Genomic DNA, 23011 nt, shown 5'->3' with positions numbered 1-23011 from the left:
TGTAACCACTTCCGTACATTCAAAGATTTGGCGGATGTTGTGCAAAAACGAACAGTACGGCTGCTGACAAATCCTTCCCTGGATCTGAGCTCTGTCACCATTGTCTTCGACCGCTATGATCATCCATTGTCCATCAAAACAGCAGAGAGGCAACACCGGGGTACCTCTATTTCAGAATACCAAATCCAGGAAAACAGTCAGGTCCCAAACTATCACAGGTTTCTGAGAGTGGCGAGCAACAAGGCATGTCTTGCCAATTACATCAGTGAATACAATACAACACAAGAAGCATATTAAGGCCATTTTCTCTGCTAAAGCGGGGGCTAGCCAATTACATCAGTGAATACATTGTAGATCATGCAGGGGAGTACATCCCACATGACAAATGTATCACTTTGGCAGGAGAATTTACTGATGGAAAACTTGTGAAGGCTGTGACCTCAACAGGCGTGACATACTTGGAGAGCCTCTACTCTGACCAAGAGGAAGCAGACACGAGGATGATTCTCCATGCGTGCAGTCTCTCCCAGTACAGGGCAATGGTCGCCTAATTATCTTCTGTGATGATACTGATGTCCTGGTCCTTCTCGTGTACTACCAAAGCAGAGGACAGCTAACTGACCAAGTATTCGTGTATGCTGGACATTCTGGCAAGGAGCGGTACATCCCAGTTCATGAAATTGTGGACCAACTTGGTCCAACAGTTTGTGGTAGCCTCTTTGCTACTCATGCCTTGATAGGAAGTGATACGATGTGTTCAATTAACAAGATCGGCAAGAAGACTGCCGACTCCAAACTTGTCAAGGACATTGACAGTTTCACAGATTTGACAACCTTTCACGAGAATGATGGGAACATTGCACAGGTGTTTGCATTGTTGCTGTACAGAAAGAAGGGAAAAGATGTCCAAACTCTAGATGAGATGCGCTACATAATGGCAACAACGGCGGACAAAGCAGTTTCAATGCTTCCGCCCACGGAAGATGCATTCAAATAGCATGTCATACGTGCTAAGTATCAGACTAGGATCTGGTGTAACAGTCATATTGCGAACTAGGAGGAAACTCAACCAGTTGGTCATGGCTGGAGTGCTTGTGATGATGAAGGCATCCCACCGACCATGTTCTCAAAGCCACCAGCTCCAGTCGAGGTGCGAGACCTCAGTCACTTGTACTGCAAAGATAAGGACTGCTCCAATGGAAGGAAGTGTCCTTGTCAGCTTGCTGGACTTGATTGTATTGAATCCTGTTCATGCACAGAGTGTCAAAATCAAAATAACACACCAGCAGGACAGGATGAAAATGAGATTGACACGTAGACACAAGGGCCAATTTTGGGCACTGTCGCAAACCAGGGGTAACATGCCACACTGTATAAATTTTGCCTCTCTCAATGTCAGTCTTGCATCACTGGGGTATGCAGGAAAAGGAATAGAAGGTGGTCTGACACTGATACAATATCTGTTCGGGGTAGGATTTGGGACGATTTGTCCGACGCTACCAAAAGTCACTAACTTTTCAGTTTTGATGAGGTTTTTTTTACCCTCCAACCATTGGATTAGCTCTAAACCCCGTTGAATGTGTTGTCTATCGAGCAGGCTCATTTCAATGTATGTGGTGATAATTGAAAATGGCAATTTTTCATGGATGTCCACAAGGAAGGGGTTAATTTGGCATGTTGTACACAGTTGCTGCAACTACAACATCATTTTCTGAAAACTAGACATGCAGAGGAATAAAATGATACCAGTTTTAGCTGGTTCTACCTCCGGTTGGGGTCGACCTAATTTTCCTGGGTTCCACAGCTACTCTATTGCTCTTCGGGTCCTCACCGAACGCCAGACGAGAGTTTCAGCAGGGGCTTCTTGCAGCCTACATTAATTTCTGTAAAGCGTTTGATTCACTGAATGGGGATGCCCTCTGGAGGATTCTTGGTCTTCGTGGGGTGCCACCAAAACTGATCGATCTGATGTCTGAACTGTACTTTGGTACCGAGAGTGCTGTGGGATGTGGTGGTACCATTTTTTTTTACTTATTTCCAGTTGTTACTGAAGTTCGTTTCAGCACTTGTATGGACTGGATTCTGGGGAGGATGTCGGAGAGATCAAGCTGCCATGCATCATTTGGGAATGTCAAGATCTCTGACGTTGATTTCGCAGATGATGCAGTCATCTTTGCCGAGACTTTAGATATCCTTTTGTGGACCCTCGAGGTGCTGAATGAGGAGTCGGAGCCACTGGAATTACGGGTTTCCTGGGTAAAAATTAGGATCCAGACTTTCAGTGACATCTTCGATGCTGCTGTCCTGTCTTTGCCTGTTTGTGGTGAGGATGTTGTGGTAGTGGAGAGATTCACTTACCTTGGCAGTGATATTCATGTCTCTGCTGGCTGAGTCAGAGGTCACTTGACGTCTGGGTCAGGCCTGGGGAGTCATGTATTCACTGGATCATGGGGTGTGGTGCTGCCGGTACCTGTGCGGGAGGACAAAAATCCGAGTCTTCAGGTCCTTGGTGCTTCCAGTCTTGCTCTATGGATGTGAGACTTGGACTCTGACCAGGGATCTGAGACGGAGACTTAATTCCTTTTGGTACCAGCTCTCTTCGGAGAATCCTTGGCTATTGCTGGTCGAACTTTGTGTCCAACGAGCGGTTGCTGAGAGAGACTCAAATGAGATTTGTTACCTGCATAGTCCGTGAGCATCAACTGTGGTTGTATGCACATGTGGCTCGTTTTCCTGACGCTGATCCTGCTCACCAGATTTTCTCAGTGAGGGAGCCTCGTGAGTGGAGGAGGCCAATGGTCTGACCACATCCCTCGTGGTTGCAGCAGGTTGATCAGCATCTGAAGGAGATGGGGATGGGCCAGGGATCTGCCTGGGGTTTGGCCAGACGGAGGGCCCTGGAGTACTCGCGGAAAGTGGACGCTGCGACGCGCAACTCTGGCGTATGCTCCCATACCTGACCTGACCTGACCTGGTCTTTTGGGTTTTCTGGGTCTTATAGGTCTTTAGGATTTTGGGGTCATTCAGGGTCTTCAGGGGTCCATTGTCTCTTCAGGATCTTTTCAGTCTTTTGGGTCTTTGGGGTTATTTAGGTCCTCAGGTTTGTTTGGATCCTTGTGGGGGGGGGGGGTTCGTTCGGGGACTCTGGACACTTTCGGTTAGGTTACAATTTGTGGGTGATGTCAGGTCGGCTGTTCAACCAATGGGTGAAGAGTGGTTATACATACACACATAAATACATACATACACACATACATACATGCACGTATACATACATACATGCGTACCTAATCGCATACACTTGCTCCATTACATATATATATATATATATATATATATATATATATATATATATATATATATATATATATATATATATATATATATATATCGATTACTTATAACCACAACGTCCAGCCTTAACTGTAGTTTATAAATACAGACATGCAGGGACGTTGTCTTCATGATTTAAGCTGAAGAAACAGCTCATTTGATATATACTAGCTCATTACCAGAAGGGTGATTGTCACCCCGTTATCGTGACACAAACACATGTATACACACTCACAGACACACACATACGGACAAACATTAACGCATACACCACAAAAGGAAATTGGTTTGAACACACATGTGTTGCGGTTTAAGAGTCTCTCTGTCTCTGTCTCTGTCTCTGTCTCTGTCTCTGTCTCTGTCTCTGTCTCTGTCTCTGTCTCTGTCTCTGTCTCTCTCCCTCTCTCCCTCTCTCTCCCTCTCCCCCTCTACCCCCATGTGTTGACATTCCACATCATTTTGACAAACAAGCCTTTTGATTCCAATCCGTCACGTTTTAGCCTTCGGGTTGTTCACTTCCCCACATCACTGTATTTTGTATAATTGAAGGTGCCATTGATGCAGCTGCTCACGAGTCCAATGAAGCAGGAGTCGGTTTTGATCTCAATTCATTTCCTTTCGTTATCACACGTCATCGTACATCATAGCGGCTCAGAAATCTTATCACTTTATTTAACGATATTTTAGCCGTACGTGTACGATAACTGTTTATCCTGTATATGTTTAATCTGAATGAACCTGTTCACAAATACATACCGTAATCGTGGTGTTTGAGCATGTTGATTCTGGACCAGGATTGAGTTTGAGTTTGCCATTGAAGTCCATCCAGTTAAATAAAAAAGTTATTTATTCTGTTTGTGTAGCCTAATGATCATCAGTGTCAGTTTGAGCCGATGGAAGAGGATTGTGGTGGAAGTGTAAATATTATGGGTGAAGATCTGGACAAAGTGAACAGCTTCAAGTATCTGAGGTCAGTGGTGGCAGAAGATGGAAATATGGCAATGGCAATTAAACAACAGATTAGTTGTGGTTGGAATAATTGGCGGGAGTGAAGTGGAGTGTTGTGTGATAGAAATGAGAAAAGCAGCCGAAACGAAGACTTTACAAAACGGTTGTGAGAGCAGCTTTGTTATGTGCTGTGGAAAGTTGGGCAACATCAGAGAAAGAGGAACATCAAGTGCATGTAAATGAGATACAGTGATCAGGGATCATCCTCTGGATGAGGGTGTGAAGCTTGGCGTGCGTGCGTGCGTGTGTGTGTGTTTTTTTCAAGATCCCATTGTATCTCTCAAAACAATAGATCATCATTCTTCTTCTTCTTTTTCCCAAATCCCTAGCACAAAATCGTGCAACAGGTATACGTGAGGTGTATTTTTAAATCTCTTTAAATGATTTATAACAAGTTGATGTCGCCAGCAAGGCGAACCCTTATTGCCCGTCCCCATTTCCCAAAAATATAACATGGCGGCGGCAGGTCACCCTTCTTGAATTGCTGCAGTTCGTGCAGTGATAATTAAGTATGAATTAATTCAATCCATCCATCCATTGGAGCCATACTCTGTGTCGAGCGTTGGTGCTGTCTAAGCAGTCTCCTTGGCTATTGGGCACAATCCTGGACAGGTCGCCACTCCAATACAGGATACCAGCAAGCTGGCACTCATTTTGCCGACCTCGGAAGGATGTCAGGTAGAGTCAGTCCCACCTGGTATTAATTCAACAGCCGAATGGGGTTTGAACTCAGGATCCTAGGATCCCAAGACCACCATCCTAACCATTAAGCCAACACCAGGCATGTATGAACTCAATGTAAAGACACAAATAACTCAAGAGGCCGTTGTTTTGTGCAACAACCTCCATGAGCCAATGTAATAGCAGATCCATTTGGGGCTGAGCTCCCCAGCAAGCAAAAGGTCCTCTCAACAGAAACCCTGCATGATTCGAGGACCGTCGCTTGTAAACATTCATCGTTTAAGCAGTTGCCACTTTGCTTTGTTTCTACATATTGGATGTGATGTCATGGTCAGTTTATCATTCAGCCCCACAATATATGTGGTGAACGACAGGAAGAATAATGGTTGTGGTCGTAAAATGCAACGATGACCTCTATATCCTGCGGGTTTAGTATCTCGAGGGTACAAAATGGACACCATACTTTCCGTCGCACCGAGTCTTTGGGAACTTTTTGAAGGATTTTTCCCTTCTGGTTGTATTTTTGTTTTTTAGTTGTTAGATTGCATTTGTCCTGCCCTGCAACCTAACCAGGTCTCCAGAGGCCACAATATGACATGTCTCCAGAGGCCACATCACCTTCCCCCATCGTGACGGTTGGAATGAAACTCCCTCCCTTTTAGCCCAATGAACCAGCCTTATGGTTTGCGCAGATGGAAGCACATACAGTTCCTGACCTTAAATATCACCAGGCAGGATACAAAATTTGTTTACATTGTTGGCTCCCTGCAACCAGAGATTGCATAAGAGGTCAGAGATTTTCTTACCAACCTGCTAAGCATGGACAGATATGCCAAGCTCAGCACAGCTCATATGGCGTACCTCCACATCTGAGTAGAAACGCTTACACCAGCTGCTCATCTCAGAAGAGCTGGGAGATAGGAAACCGTCGAAGTTTCTTTGGAGGATGAGGCAGTTTTTAGGTGACGCTTAGTGGGAAGATAACATTTTGAAACAGCTATTCTTGCAGCATTTACCCAACAGTGCTCAACTCATCCTGACCTCTACTAGCGAAGCTGTGACCATCGAACAGCTTGTTGAGATCGCTGACAAAATTGTTGAAGTGGCAGCACCCACACCTTCCATTGCTGCCACTACACACCAGCCCTCGGTGCAAAATTTGATAATTTGCAGTCAACTATCAACCAGCTTGCGGCACAAGTCCAGACGCTCACTTGTCACCTGCAAGAAGAGCGCGGTTTTTCTCGAGAGTGGTCCCAAAGCAAAAAGTGTGGCAGGAGCTGGAGCAATAGCCGTCCTCGTGATGGGCGTGAAGGTACAGAATGTTGGCACCATTGGCATTACGGTATAGCAGCATGTACTGCCATGTTCATTTTGGAAACCCACTTCAACCATACATGGAAATGGCAGGACCAGCAACAAGGGGCGACGAGCTCTGCCAGTCACCATGAGAGTCGCCTTTTTTACGTCACTGACAAGAACACTGGCACACGCTTCTGCGTTGATACTGGGGCTGAAGTAAGTGTGTTGCCACACACAACAGACAACAAGACTCGGTCTTACAACACAGCACCACAACTTCAAGCAGTTAACCACTCACCTGTTGCCACCTGCAGAGATAAATGTTTGATGCTTAATTTGGAGTTTTTCGCTGGGTATTTATCATCACTGAGCTGGCCACACCCATCGTCGGAGCTGATTTTCTCAATCAATTTGGTGTCTTAGTGAATGTAAAACATCGTCGGCTTATTGACACCACAACCAACCTTACCATAAGAGGGATAGGTTCGCAAGCATCCACCATCAGTTCCATGTAAGTGAAGTGTACCAACACCTCACGATTCAGTACCCTCCTTCATGAATACCCAGCATCACTCGACTAGTGTACAGTGATGTGGCAGTCAAAACCTCCATCACACATCACGTAGAGACTTGAGGCCCACCTGCAACAGCGAGACCTCATCGCCTAGCATCTAATCATCAGTCAATTGCCAGGGCAGAATTCGATCATATGCTTCAACTTGCTATTATCCGCCCATTTAGCAGTAACTGGTCTTCCCCGTTACACATGGTCCCAAAGAAGGCACCCGGAGACTAGCGGCCTTTTGGAGATTATCGGGCACTCAACAGGGCAACTCTGCCTGATTGCTATCTGGTGCCACACCTCCAAGACTTCTCTTCTTTGCAAGGTGCTCGAATTTTCTCGAAAGTAGATCTGGTTAGAGCATACCATTAGATACCTGTCAAACCTGATGATATCCTGAAGACAGCTATAGCCACACCATTTGGACTTTTTGAATTTGTTCGTGTGCCATTCGGTCTTCCTAATGCAGCTTGCATGTTTCAACCTTTCATCGATGATGTGACCCGAGGATTGCCCTTCATTTACGCCTATCTTGATGACCTCTTATTGGCTAGCTCTACAAAAGACAAGCATGAAACACACCTGAGACAGCTATTTGACTGGTTGGCTAAGTATGGTGGGGTGATCAACCCAGCCAAGTGTCAGTTGAGAGTATCTACACTGACCTTCCTGGGCCATGTAGTGGATGAGCAGGGAATACGTCATCTATCAGATAAAGTGAAGAGCATCTGTGATTTCCCAACACCGGCATCGCTCTGTCGTTTGAGAGAATTTATAGGCCTGGTAAACTTTTAGCGTCGTTTCATTCCAAACTGCACTGACACACTTCAACCCCTCACCAACTTGCTCAGGAATAAGAAGAGGAAGAACCAACCTATCACCCTTGGTGAGCGAGAGCGTTCAGCCCTTGAAAAGGTGAAAGTAAAATTGGCTGAAACTTGTCCATCCCAAGTCAGACGCTCTGTAACGCCTCATGACCGATGTATCAGACGTGGGTGAAGGTGGCGTACAACAACAATTGCCCAACAGAGAATGGCAGCCACTCTCATTCTTCTCAAAGCGACTGCCAGCTGGCAGAGACTCGCTACAGTACTTTTGGTCTGGAGTTATTAGCCATATATCTCAGCATCAAGCAATTCAGACATTTCCTGGGAGGAAGAACTTTCGTCATCTACACCGACCACAAACCTTTGGTGTATGCCTTGCACTCACAGCCTCATCAACACTCCTCAAGGGAGATTCGTCATCTCGACTACATATCCCAGTTCATGACAGGCATCAATCACATGAAGGGACTTGATCATGTGGTGGCTGATGCACTCTCACGTTGACACATTGATGTGCGTCACACTTCTTCCTCCATCGATTAAAACCAGCTAGCAGCTGATCAGGAGAATGATATGGAGCTTCATGAGCTGCGAGATTCATCTTCACTGTCGTTTCGGCATGCACCACTCTGGTACAGATGGATACATCTGGGGTGATGTCTTAACAAGCCACAAATGAGCTTTTGTACCTAAAAAACACCATCGTGGAATCTTCGATGCACTCCACTGTTTATCACATCCTGGCATCAGATCCACTCAGAAGTTGATATCAGCATATTTCATTTGGCCAGGTGTTAACAAGGATACTCATGAGTGGGCAAGGAATTGCATTTCTTATTAGAAAGCTTTGGTCCATCACCATGTCAAATCCCCTTTAGGTACTTTTGTTACGCCAGATGCGAGATCCGAGCACATTCACATTGATCTCGTAGGACCGCTACCTCCATCAAATGGGACAGTTACATTCTCACCTGTATTGATTGCTATACCAGGTGGCGTGATGCTATTCCTTTAGATGATATCACAGCAGAGGCAGTTGCTGGAGCATTAATACACCGTTGGATTTCAAAGTATGGCGCACCATCCACCATCACTACAGATAGGGGCCAGCAATTTGAGTCCCACCTGTTCACCGAGTTGATGAGCCTCTTGGGATGCAATCACATTCATACAACGGCTTATCACCCAGCAGCCAATGGCATAATTGAACATTTCCATTGAAGGCAGCTTTGAAAGCCCAATCAGACCCAAGTCGGTGGAACGAATATCTCCCTCTTGTTCTACTGGGAATTCGCACTACCATCAAGGACAATCAAGGATGTACTCCAGCGGAACTTGTTTATGGTAACACCCTTAAACTACTGGGACAAATGGTTGCACCTAGTCACCCTACTACATTGCTAGACCCATGCAGTTATGTACATCGACTGCAAGAGCACATGTTTAATCAAATAAAGCACATGTTTAATGTTTAATCATTTAATCAAAGGCTGGTGTCCCCCAAAATAGGTATTTGCTCTTTTCTCAGAAACTATACACACGATTTTGATGAAACTTGACAACAACCTTCATCACCTGTGATCGAGCCAACTGAAGATTTTTCACAGCATAAAAAAAAATTCAGGTGCTTTTCCCCTCAAAATAGGTATTTACTTTCGAATCTGTTACATATTTTGTGGGTGATCCACACCTACCAGTCTTATCCATTTGTTACCAGGTGAGCACCCAGGGTTATTGCCCTTATTTTTGGGGGCCATCCCGTGAGCAGGACGGCACCTCCCACAAGCAGGGGGCAGCCAATCACAGGCCCCGCCAAAGGCACAGGTGGTCCCAAAGTCCATGAGAGCTGTGTCCTGACATGCGCATGAGCGGACTGGAGTGCAACTTTTGGAAAGAACATTGTTCTCTTTGTCTTCGGCTCTGCTTTGTCAGGATAGGGAGGACCGCTGTCTGAAAATGTGGATGCCACCTCACAATCCTTTGACTCCATTGCATCCATAATTCCTGTTCCCGAGCTGCATCATTGCCCTGCACAGCACTCAACGTGCCATAGGGAAGTCATCGCCTGCTTATCCCATTGATGCGTAAGAGTGAAGTCTTTGGTGGCTCGTGGGTTAGGATTGTTATTTATTCATCCTTGTAGATAAGTTTGCATGTCTCCACATACATCTTTGTCTCTGTTGACTCGCATGGTTTGTCCCAATTCGCACGTCCCATCCACCTTTCTCTCCATACACATTATAAATAAACCCTCAGAAAGGTAAGAAACGTTTTCCATCCTTCTGCCTCCCGTGCATGTTGCCATCAAATTTGGTTCATTTTAGTGACCTTGGCGAATGGTGACGTTGTAGAATAATTTTACTGAACACATATTTGGAACTCTCACTTCTAATGTGTAGTATAGAACAATTAAAACACACATCCATTTGCTTATACAACTTTACTCTACATTAGAGATCCTGGTGTTGGCTTAGTGGTTCGGGTGTTGGCTAGGGATCCTCGGGGTCCTGAGTTCAAGCCCCGCTGTCCATTGAATTAACATCAGGGGGTTAACTCAGCCTGTCATCCTTCCGAGGTCGGTGAAATGAGTACCAGTGTACTGGTAATTATCCCTGCGTGTCGAAGGCGACTAAAGGGTTGGCATCAGGAAGGGAATCCGGCTGTAAAAACATTGTCACAAGAAAGGGTACCATGATTGGAGCCTGCAAAAAAGCTGACCCCTGCTCAGGGAAAAAGGCTTTAAAATGGTGTGATGATGACTCTACATTTGGCTCCCCTTGGAGTTTCCAGGAACTCAAGCCAATGATGGGACATCTGTATGAACAGAAACTTTAATGTAATAAATGAAAATTCAAAAATATTTGTTTACCTCCTAAAAGTGCTGTCTCGGGACTTAATGGAGATGAAAATCAGGTTCTGAACGATGGTGATAGATAGACATCCGCACAGGGACAAGGAGACAATGGACATCTGAACCTCATCTACTTCATGTCCATTGACCCAGAGGCCCCCGAATCCGTTTCTGTAGTTTCAACAACAAATTTTCAACGAATCCCATAATTGTAGGCTGCAGCTGCATGGAATCGGCTGAAATAGATCGTTCATTTGGGTATAAGCCAATAAAAATGTGCAAATGCAAAACAATTTACTTTCACAAAGAACCTGCAACTTGGAAAAGTAAAGTCTTCCCTTTTGTTTGGCAGCATTTGCAAATGCACTTAAAACAATAACATGACGCAACTGGAATGGCATTCAGTCGAGGACATACCTCCGCCAGGCTGAACAGTTTACGTTTTGTTTCCCACTGATGGATCGGATATGGATCTGGACCTGAACCAAAATCGAATCGGCTTGTTCTTGTCACACACCCAACCTGTCCACCAAGTTTCGTCCAAATCCAAACATAACTTTTTGAGGTATTCTGCTCACAAACAGACAGACAAGGGTGAAACATAGCCTCCGTTCACCTTCGGTGGTGGAGGTATAAAGGATATTTTTATGCACAGCTGCATCGATTATAATGTGATACCATCGTAAAAATTAACTCTGAATAAACCCTGTTGAGATTGTCGGTTCTGCAGGGAATGACTTGTGCTTTCGCCATTTTGCTTAATTTCCCAATATCGAAACCCTAATGAAGCGAGATTGAAAACAAGCATTACACATTTCCTGTGTGTTATGTATTTACATGCACAGTGTATTGTAAAATCAATAACACAATTTTTATTTTTTTACCTGCATAACTACAGTATAATTCGAGCCCTGTTGTCCACTGAATTAACACCAGGAGGTTGACTCAGCCTGTCATCCTTCCGAGGTCGGCGAAATGAGCACTAGTATACTGGTAATAGGAGCTCTGCATCAGCGGCATAGCCGTGTCCCTAACGAATGATGCAACCAGCAGCCAAAAAGGCAGCACACGATGGTAACTACAATATAATCTGATGCCCAATTATGGCCACTCATTTATTCCTTTCAAGCAAATACCACCCGTCGCTTCGCTGATGGGCATACTAAAGGGGTGGGGGGGGAGGAGAAAAAGAGGGAGGAGGGAGGAAGAGAGAGAGAGAGAGAGAGAGAGAGAGAGAGAGAGAGAGAGAGAGAGAGAGAGAGAGAGAGAGAGAGAGAGAGAGAGAGAGAGAGAGAGAGAGGTGGGAGGAGGTGAGAGGGGGAGAGTGAAGAGGTGGATGGGGAAAGGATAGAAGAGGGAGGAGGGGTGAGAGGGGTGTGGGAGCGAGGAGAGGTGCAGAAGTGAGGAGGGGTGGGGGGAGGGAAGACAGTGTGAGGTGAAAGGAAGGGAAGGCAGACGTGCGGTGAAGCATTAATTACGATTCATGCCGTCTCACCAAAATGATTCTGCACAGAATAACAGTGAAGATGAAAACAAAATAATGTCTGAAATCCATTTTCTATTGGTCATACTATGAATACCGCCCGGAGACAAACACTGTATGGACACAAACACTGCGTGGACGCATCTGAAGACAAACTCCCATCTGGAGACAAACTCCTGTCCGGGCACATCCAGAGACAAACTCCCTTCCACACATAAATATCACCCAGATGCATCCGTAGACAAGCACCACCCAGACGCGTCTGGAAACAAACACAACACTGCCCAGACACATCCAAAGACAAACTCCCATCCGGACGCATCTGAAGCCAAGCTGTTCAGAGACAAAGACTGCCCGGACACGTCCAAAGACAAAGACCGCCTGGTCACGTCCAGAGAAAAACTCCTGTCCGGACATGTCCAGCGATAAACCGATCCTGACATAGACTTCGCCCGGATGCGTACAGAGACGAACACCTCCTGGTCTCGTCTGAAACGAAGCTGTCCAACGACAAACACCGTCCTGACATGTCTGGAGACAAACACCATCCAGACATAACCACTGTCCAGAGACAGAGACAGAGGGAAAGAGAGAGAGATAGAGAGAGAGAGAGAGAGAGAGAGAGAGAGAGAGAGAGAGAGAGAGAGAGAGAGAGAGAGAGAGAGAGAGAGAGAGGGAGAGAGAGAGAGAGAGAGAGAGAGAGAGAGAGAGAGAGAAGGGGAGAGTGAGAGAGGTGTGTGAGGAGGGTGCTGTACTGTCTTGGGAGGGGGTAAAGCAAGGTTGGGACAAAGAGAGAGAGGGGTGCGGGTAGAGGATTGAGCAGAGAGAATATGTTATGCTTTATGAACAACACACAGACAGACAGACAGACTGACACACACACACAGATACACACACACACACACACACACACACACACACACACATTAGTGCTTGGCCAATATCGGCAATTTTTCGGGAATCAATGTGATTACCGACTGCAGTACGTACCGTAACCAAAACCCGTGAGTAGCTTCAACGAAAAACTACATTGCATTTATATAGACGTTTCAGAGATATGTTCACAAACATTATAATCTTTATAAACAGCTGTGTGTGACTGGTGAAAAATAGATTTGGCTCACTCATTTAGAAAACACGTTAATGCGGCAAATGGCTTGGAAATTGGGTGTTATTTCACCACAACTCGCTTAGGATGATAGAGCATAAATAACTCGCAAAGGATGATGAAGCACAAACCACTCACTCAGGATGATGGAGCACGAACCACTCGCTCAGGATGACAGAACATGAACCACTCGCTCAGGATGACGGAGCATGAACCACTCGCTCAGGATGACAGAGCACCAACCACTTGCTTAGGATGATGGAGCATGAACCACTCACTCAGGATGACAGAGCACCAACCACTTGCTTAGGATGATGGAGCATGAACCACTCACTCAGCATGACAGAGCACCAACCACTCGCTCTGAATGACGGAGCATGAACCACTCGCTCTGAATAACGGAGCACGGACTACTCGCTCAGGATGACGGAGCACAAACTACTCACTCAGAATGACCGGAACAAAAACCACTCGCTCAGGCTGATGGAGCACAAATAACTCGCTCAGGATGACGGAGCATGAACCACTCGCTCAGGATGACAGAGCACGAACCACTTGCTCAGGATGACGGAGCACCAACCACTTGCTTAGGATGATGGAGCATGAACCACTCACTCAGGATGACAGAGCACCAATCACTTGCTTAGGATGATGGAGCATGAACCACTCACTCAGGATGACGGAGCACCAACCACTTGCTTAGGATGATGGAGCATGAACCACTCACTCAGCATGACAGAGCACCAACCACTCGCTCTGAATGACGGAGCATGAACCACTCGCTCTGAATAACGGAGCACGGACTACTCGCTCAGGATGACGGAGCACAAACTACTCACTCAGAATGACCGGAACAAAAACCACTCGCTCAGGCTGATGGAGCACAAATAACTCGCTCAGGATGATGGAGCATGAACCACTCGCTCAGGATGACAGAGCACGAACCACTTGCTCAGGATGACGGAGCACGAACCACTTGCTCAGGATGATGGAGTATGAACCACTCACTCAGGATGACGTAACCTGAACCACTCGCTCAAGGTGACGGAGCACAAACTGCTTGCTCAGGATAACGGAGCACGAACCACTCACTCAGGATGACGGAGCATGAACCGCTTGCTCAGGATGACGGAGCACGAACCATTTGCTCAGGGCGACGAAGCATGAACCACTCACTCAGGATGACAGAACAAGAACCACTCGCTCAGAATGACAGAGCAGGAACCACTCGCGCAGGATGACGGAGCAGGAACCACTCGCTCAGAATGACAGAGTAGGATCCACTCGCTCAGGATGACGGAGCAGGAACCACTCACTCAGGATGACGGAGCACGAACCACTCACTCTGAAAGACGTGACATGGCAAAAGTGTTCGCAGTGAGTGAACAATTTGTTCAGAATACTGTTATTGACTGAAGGGTGCTCGGCAAGTGGCGTAATCACTCAAGCAAACACTCAAATTAAATGGTTAAGAAACGGCTAGCCAGGCTGTGGCTACATGCCATATTAGATCCCTTTAACTTTAAAGTCCCGCGCACGCGGCAGTTAATGAAATAAAATGAATGCGTTCAAATAATGACTTTCTCCACAAAAGAGTTGCTGTTTATGCAGAACAACCCAAAAGACATTGCAAAGTTTAATCACCCATGAAATAACATTGCGGATAATCCGCCATGTTTCCGTCCACGCAAACATTTTAACTTTATTTTATAACATCCGTTTTTCACCAGATTTCCTTTGATTCCTTGTAGAGCACTTCGCGAAACCTCTGAAAATATAGACACAGATCTGACAGACGCAATGGATAAGCAGTCCCTCTGGGGGACATGGTGCAAGGTCAAGCACTGAATGCATTAAAGTCATATAGCCCAATGAAGCTGGTTAATTTTGGCACATTCCTAAATCTTTTGTTCAATCAATATAATTCTCCAAACAGGAGAAAAAGAAAAATTTAATGCATTGGAAATTTCACATTTTATTGTGTATATGTGCGGAAGGAGGGACCACGAGGCAGACGAGGCAGAGGACAAGACCACAGAGCCTTGCTTGCTTAAAGTAAGTGGGTACCTCGGCTTAGTTATAGAACTCGTTATTTCTTTAAATTATCAGATTTCAATCCAGATTTTGACACTTCTTTATTCCGGACGATATTCGATGCTCAAAACCGAACTAATATTTTGATGATGTACTTTAATTAGCCCGTGAGAATAGATCAAGGAAAAATGTGTCATATAATGCATGAAATCACTCCCAGCTCCCAATTTGAAAACACAAAAATGATGTCTACAGCAATTCATAGCTATGATGAATAGGCATTCGATAATATGAGTGAAGAATGTGAAAAACAACTTTATCGTGAAGAAATCGTTGTGGCACATTCCGAGTCAAGGCATGGTTGAGCAGGCCAAAAAACATGGTGGCTTCAGACTCCGGTGAGGGTACCCGGGGGACGCCCTGAGACCCAAAAGGGTGAGGTGGCCTTAGATGCGCCTGATAAAGGATATGATTAAAAAAGACCGTTAAATATCTTCAAAAGTGGTGTTTATATTAACGCAAATACCCAATTTTCACTCACGCACTTCCTTGGAGTTCCCTTAGTATCCATGAAAATTTCATGCTGCTTGGTTTTTATGGTTTTTGAGTTATGGAGGAGACACACACATGCACACACTGACGCATACGCATTACCATTTATTCGTGTAGATTGCATTTTGTGGCACAATGTGACGTGTTTAACATATTCTATTCATAGAACGTCTTCCCAGAACATCATTGTTGGAGAAACAACACAATAACAAAAATTGTTTCTCTAACCGTGTCAATTTCCTTCTTTCCAGACGAGTGAAATGGAGTCAAACACAATTTAGTGCATTCATTATGACATGTGAGTATCTATAAGAACTCATTATGTATAGGCCACAATTAGCAGCAAATACTAAGTCATTAGATACAATTGGCTGAAGTTGGGGAAGGTGATAGTTGTGGTGTTGGAAGAACATGAAAATAGGTGTGCTCAGGTGAGTCAGTCAAATTACTTTCCACAGGCATTTGAACTGGACTTTTCTCACCTCGTTTAGTGGGAACACAATGTTGGAAGTGGTATGCTCTGTTTGAGCAGGAGGCCTTTGTTAACGGTCCGGTAGGAACCGTGGAGGGTTCCCAAGTTTCAGTGCATGAAGGAATTAGTTCAAAGATGAAACACATCCAATCCCACAATCAATAGTGAACAATTCGACATGGTATAAAGGATTTGAACCTGGGCTTTCAGCACCATGAGCTATCATATATGTGTGCTCAGATTAGAGCACTGAACAGTCTAATAATGTTATACAGTGGTGCCCCCAGAATCCGAATTTAATTCGTTCCAGGAGGCTGTTCGAATTGCAAAAAGTTCGGATTCCAAAACTATTTTCCCAATAAGAAATAATGGAAAGTGAATTTATCCGTTCCTGGACCCCAAGAAAACCCACTTTCAAGACACTTTCAACTGAAATTCCCCATGTTTAAGGTAAAATAAGATGAGTGAATGACCTTCGGTGGCGGTGGATTGTATGTAAACTGGTACAATCACCACATCCAAAGGTCCACACAGGCTCGTGCTCCGGCCTGGGTTCCGATCGCTCGCACACTCTGTGAGAGCGCTGCCCCCAGGGCAGCTCATCAAACATGATGCCCCCAGAACCACAATCACTTTCATCAAATGCATCGGGCTGAGGTAATCATGGATATTCCAAAATTACAACCGGTTTTTCTGTGAAATTAAATCCTTGCCTGACAGTCCGTTACACCACGTGATCGGATTGCTTTTTTGTTATTAATTAAAACACAAGATGAGTAAAAAAAAACAGCACAAATCAAGGTGAAAACACGAGGTAAAGTCGCGATCGACACACGAGAGATGCTTTCACGAGTACTTCCACCGACGAACTGAATGAACAAAGCGCGAAGATGCGGGTCGAACAGGCGGGGGAGACACGTAAACAAACATGAACGTGTCGTTGTGTTCGGTTTTTTAAAATGTGTTCAGTTTTTAGGGCAAAATTTTCTCGAAAAAATTGTTTGGATTCCAATTTGTTCAAACAATGGGGCGTTCGGATTCTGGGGGCACCACGGTATTACGGTTCCTTATTGCTGTTGTAAATACCACAGTGTTTTATAATGTTTTTAAGACTTTCAAGTGAAGATGAACAAATCTCAAAAACAGTTTGGGTTCACAGATGATCAACTTTATGTTTTTATCCCCCGCCCCGTGGCGGAAGGGGGATATTGTTATCACCTGGGTTGTCCGTCTGGCTGTCCGTCTGTCCGTCAACATTTATAGCTGTGAGTGTGATAACTCATAAACTGTTTGCCATATCGATTTGAAATTTGGGTGACACATGTACCTTCTGAAAAGGAAGAACCCTATTTATTTTGGGCGTGGCCGGCTCCAAGATGGCCGACTGGGGCGGCGTCCACATTTATAGCTGTGAGTGCGATAACTCATAAACTGTTTGCCATATCGATTTGAAATTTGGGTTACACATGTATCACTGGGAAAGGAAGAACCATATTGATTTTGGGCATGGTCGGATCCAAGATGGCTGACTGGGGCGGTCGTCCGTCCGTCCGGCTGGCTGGCATGGTGTCAACATTTATAGTTGTGAGTGCGATAACTCATAAACTGTTTGCCATATCGATTTGAAATTTGGGTCACACATGTACCACCTGAAAAGGAAGAACCCTATTGATTTTGGGCATGGCCGGATCCAAGATAGCCGACTGGTGTGGCCATCTTGAAAAAAATGTTTTTTCGCCATATTGATTTGAAATTTGGGTCACACATGTACCACCTAAAAAGGAAGAACCCTATTGATTTTGGGTGTGGCCAGATCCAAGATGGCCGACTGGGGCAGCCATCTTGAAAAAATGTTTTTTGTAATAAATGGAGAACCGCTTATCTGATTTCAATTATTTTTCAATGGCGGTTGATTTTGGGCATGGCCGCATCCAAGTTGGCCGACTGGGCGGCCATCTTGAAAAAAATGTTTTTTGTAATAAATGGAAAACCGCTTATCTGATTTCAATTATTTTTCAATGGCGGGGGATTCCCCATCTCTGATGGTATATTTAGAAGGTTGCGTTCACTTTTGGGAAGCAAACTTCTCATTAAACTACAATTAGCCGTTACCAGAAACAAAATTTAATTTTGATTAAATTGAACTTAAGTTTACAAAGTTAATATTTGCCTTTTATACGAGACACCTGTGTTGTTGAGATAGTAGCTCCCATCAGTGGAGATCACAATAAATGTCTCCCAGGGCACGGTGCGAAATATTCGAAAATTATATACCTGTGAATGAAGCAAGTTAGGTTGATTTGTATTTATTTCCCACTCTCATGAACATGTTAAGATTTGACAAAGAAATTGAGGATCGATTTTGGAGTTGAGGATCACCTCTTCTTCCTATCTTTTGGAATATCATCTGTTGATGAATATTCTCTATCTGAAGTTATCTTTGCATTTATAAGTTCAGTGTGTCTATCTCCATTTCCCTTTCAAACATATTTGCTGAATCTATCTCTAACTATAAGGGCACTCAGTAGAGCACATACCTCTGTCGCGCAATGCCTGATCCAGTAGAACATATTGGGCCCATTAAATTTTTGAGATATCATTCTACACATTGTTTTTGGCCCCTTCTTACAATGGTGAAAAAAACAGCCTATTTACAGCCAATTTTCCCTGCTGAGCAGGGGTTAGCTTTTTGCGGGCTCCATGCAATCATGGTTCCCTTCTTGGGGCAATGTTTTTATGGCCGGATGCCCTTCCTGGCACCAACCCTGGTCACCTCTTACGACACACAGGGATTTGGTACACCTATTCCAACCGGGGCATACACCGGGCCCAGTACACTGGTACTCATTTTGCCGACCTCGGAAGGATGGCAGGCTGAGTCAACCCCCTGGTGTTAATTCAGTGGGAAACGGGGCTCGAACTCAGTACAGGATCCTAGGCTTTCATCAAGAGGACCCACTAAGCCAACACCAGGCTTCCATCTCTCAATGGTGAAAAAATCACTTTAAAATTGTCGTATCTGGATCTGGATTCGGATCTTCAATCAATTTGTCCTTGTCACATACCCAATCTGTCCACCAAGTTTAGTTCAAATCTGTCCACAACTTTTTGAGATATTGTAATATATATCGGGTAATATATATCTCAATGGTGAAGAATCATTTAAAAAAATATCGGACCCGGATCCGTATTCTGACCTTCACCAAAATCGAATCGATTCATCGTGGTCACGCACCAAAAGTCTCCACCAATTTTCTTCCCAACCCGTCCACAACTTTTTGAGATATCGTGCTATATATTGTTTTTGGAGAATCTCTCAATGGTGAAGAATCACTTAAAAAATTCTAGTAGCTGGATCTGGATCCGGATCTTCAACAAAATCTAATCAGCTTGTCCTTGTCACACACCCAACCGGCCCACAAAATTTCATCCGAATTCATACATAACTTTTTGAGATATCCTACACACAAACAACAAACAGACAGACAGGGGTGAAAACATAACCTCCTTCCACTTTTGCTAGTGGAGGTAATAGTCTTCTGTTGAAGTATTGAGCTGTTTGAAGGATATTTTGTGATGCATTTCAACTTTTATGCAATATGACTTTCCCAAGTTTCAATAAAATTCTTAGTTGGTGTTCGTCAGAGATTATTTTGTTAAAATCTATATTGTTATGCGAGTGTGGACTATTGTCATTAGCGAATGCATTTTGGAGGGGATTTTATTTGAATTTGACTCACTGGTTGCAGCATTACTGAGATTTGCTGTGCCGCTGATGCTGTCCTGCCCCAGCACTGCATCAGTGGCTGCAAGGGTAGGAATTTAGAATTCGGAATTTACTGAAGGTGCAAGCGAAAGCTTCCAATTTTTTTATTTTTATTTTGATGCATAGTCGAGGTTCATGGAAGAGCGAGTACACTGAACGGATCAAGGCATAACAGGACAAAAGGAACATTAGAGACAGAGAGAGGGAGAGAGAGAGAGAGAGAGAGAGAGAGAGAGAGAGAGAGAGAGAGAGAGAGAGAGAGAGAGAGAAAGAGGGGGGGGGACACCAACAGTGGAGTTGAAAGATAAGATGGAGGGAGACTTGGACAAACAATGGGTGTGGGGAGGAATTGGGGGGCAGGAAGGGATGCTTAGGGTGAACAGGATTGATAAATAAGGAAACTCTCAGGAATAAAAAAACTGGGGATTCGGAAGGAAGATGGCTTGGGTGTTGGGTTAATGAAGGTATAAAAGATCATGGTTTTGGATGGGGGACGATCTGAGATGCTGGTGAACAGCTGTCTTGAAGGCCTGGAGGGAAGAATGAGATTGAAAAGAATGTGAAAGTTGGTTCCACAGGTGGGAATATAGAGGTACGATTATGTGGAATTCTATATCAAGAAAGGCCCTAACGTTTCCCTGAAATCATCCATGTCCACCAAGTAATCCAAGCAGATTGGTACCCAAGATGACGTCCATCTGAGGACAGTGCACTCACTGATGCAAACCCCTTCCTGCGAGACACTAGTCAGACAGTTTACAGTCAGTTTGGGAATGAAAGCCTGACAAGACAACTCAAAGTTAAGTAATCAACCTCTGCGTCATACTGAAAGGCTAGCCGAGACTGTAAGGATGTGAGAATGAATTTATTAGTTGGCATGACATTGTATTTGCTTATTCAATTTAATGTGCAGTTATGGGGCTGAGAAAAATAATTTGAATTTTCAGGTGCAGTTGTGTGGTGCAGATATATTTTTCTCAATGTATTTGTCGATCCTTCAATATTGTTTTGTTGTTAGCCTCATCATTGTCGTTGGGTATTTTGGTTATTCTGTGATTTTGCAGGTCAAGGTTGAAGGTTTGACCAAGAACATCCAATTCAACAAGCAAGGCAAACGAACGAACTTTACTCTCGGAGTAATGGAGCTTCGAGCAAATGGTACCAAAATGGTGAGTGAAGCGAAAAATAAAAGAAACTCTGATCAATTTACCAAGTGGAGCAACAATTGAATTTTAACAAATGGAACAGTTTCTGTGTTTGCTTCAAAATCTTGTGTCCCGAACCTCTCTCTCTCTCTCTCTCTCTCTCTCTCTCTCTCTCTCTCTCTCTCTCTCTCTCTCTCTCTCTCTCTCTCTCTCTCGCTCTCTCTCTCTCTCTCTCTCTCTCTCTCTCCCCCTCTCACTCACTCTCACTCACTCTCACTCTCACTCTCACTCTCACTCTCACTCTCACTCACTCTCACTCTCACTCTCACTCTCACTCTCACTCTCACTCTCACTCTCACTCTCACTCTCACTCACTCTCACTCTCACTCTCACTCTCACTCTCACTCTCACTCTCACTCTCACTCTCACTCTCACTCTCACTCTCACTCTCACTCTCACTCTCACTCTCACTCTCACTCTCACTCTCTCTCACTCTCTCTCTCACTCTCTCTCTCTCTGTACCCACCCTTTCCAGTCATACGCAACCGAATTCTGTGTCTTTTGCACCTGAAAATGTGGAAAAGTTTCTGGCAAGCCTCGACTCTTGACTCTGCAACTGGACCGGACGGCATCAGCCCACGTGTCCTAAAAACCTGCTCTGCTGCTCTTGCGCTTCCTCTCTCTGCCCTTTTCACCCTGTCATTTGCTCAAGGTCATCTTCCATCTGCTTGCAAAGCAGCCCAACATCACAGCATTCCATTAAAAAGTTACAAAAAGGGATCCCCTTAACTACAGACCAATTAGCTTATTTTCAATCATCAGCAAGGTCATGGAATCCATCATCGCAGTTGACATAAAATCATTCCTTTTCTCCAACAGCTTCATCTCAGATAATCAATTCAGATTCAGACCTGGTCACTCTACTTTGGACATGCTGCTTCGACTCTCCAATGTATGAAGGCCCACAATGTCAGACATGAGATTCGGGCCACCTCTCTGGGCATATTTCCAGCGATTGATACAGTCTAGCATCTTGCACTGCTCTCCAAACTGTCTGCCTTTGTAATCTGAGGCCAACTCCACTTTTGGATTTCTGACTTCCTCCCCTCTCAAAGCTGCTGTGTAGCTCTCAATGGAACCCTTTCTTCTCCTCTCCCTGTCAAGGCTGGAGTACACCAAGGCAGTGTTCTCAGGCCTATATTATTCCTACTCTTCTTCAATAATCTCACTGACTGTCTGGAAAATCCTCTTTTTCTCTTGACTGATGACTCCACTCTGCCGTGACATCCCTCATCCCTCTGACAGACAGGTAGCAGCCTCTACCCTCTCCTCAGACCTTGACAAAATCACAAACTGGTCAAACACTTGGAATATGTCTTTCAATCCTGAGATATCCCACACTCTATCTCTCTCTCTCTCTCTCTCTGAAAGTACCGTACCACAAACCCTTTCATATACTTTCTCTACAATCCTCTTGAATAGGTTCACGCACTCAAATTATTGGGTCTCACTCTCAGCCATGATCTCTCTTGGACAGGCCACATTTCAAAATTAACCTTCAAAGCCAGATGCCGACTGGGCATCCTCCTTCGTGCAAAGTCTTCCTTGGCACACCTGAGCTCCTATCCACCTCCAAGGCTTTTGTCCACTGCTTGATGGAGTACTGCTCTCCCCTCTTGGCTCCCTCCCCTGCCTCACAACTTGCCTCGCTTGACGCCGTTGAAAATAAGGCCTTCAATGTCATTGGAATCTCTTGCAATGAAACTGAGTCAATGGGCCTATCACTTTGCCATTGCTGACAGGTCGGTGGTCCGTCAGTCTTTTATTGCCTCATTCCTGGACATGCATCCTCTGCCCTGTCCATGCTTTGTCCCCCTTAGGTATCTG

At 44.8% G+C, this 23011-nt stretch overlaps 1 protein-coding gene across 6 annotated transcripts in view; it reads left to right on the top strand.

Annotated features, from left to right (window-relative positions):
• Positions 1-23011, top strand: part of LOC147008979 (glutamate receptor 2-like) — a 374530-nt gene that overhangs the window by 273156 nt on the left and 78363 nt on the right. For all 6 annotated transcript variants that reach the window (XR_015053351.1, XR_015053352.1, XM_085864443.1 and 3 more), the window contains exon 8: positions 21044-21148. Coding sequence is in view for 4 of the 6 variants with exons in the window: in XM_085864443.1 (XP_085720569.1) it covers positions 21044-21148 (105 nt within the window). In the remaining 2 variants the exon portion in view is untranslated. The remainder of the gene's footprint in view (positions 1-21043; positions 21149-23011) is intronic.

The sequence above is a fragment of the Eptatretus burgeri genome, chromosome 18, assembly GCF_056783735.1.
Source record: "Eptatretus burgeri isolate ZD-2024b chromosome 18, Ebu_testis_v1, whole genome shotgun sequence".
Taxonomy (NCBI): Eukaryota; Metazoa; Chordata; class Myxini; order Myxiniformes; family Myxinidae; genus Eptatretus; species Eptatretus burgeri.
This window is presented reverse-complemented; position numbering and strand designations above follow the sequence as displayed.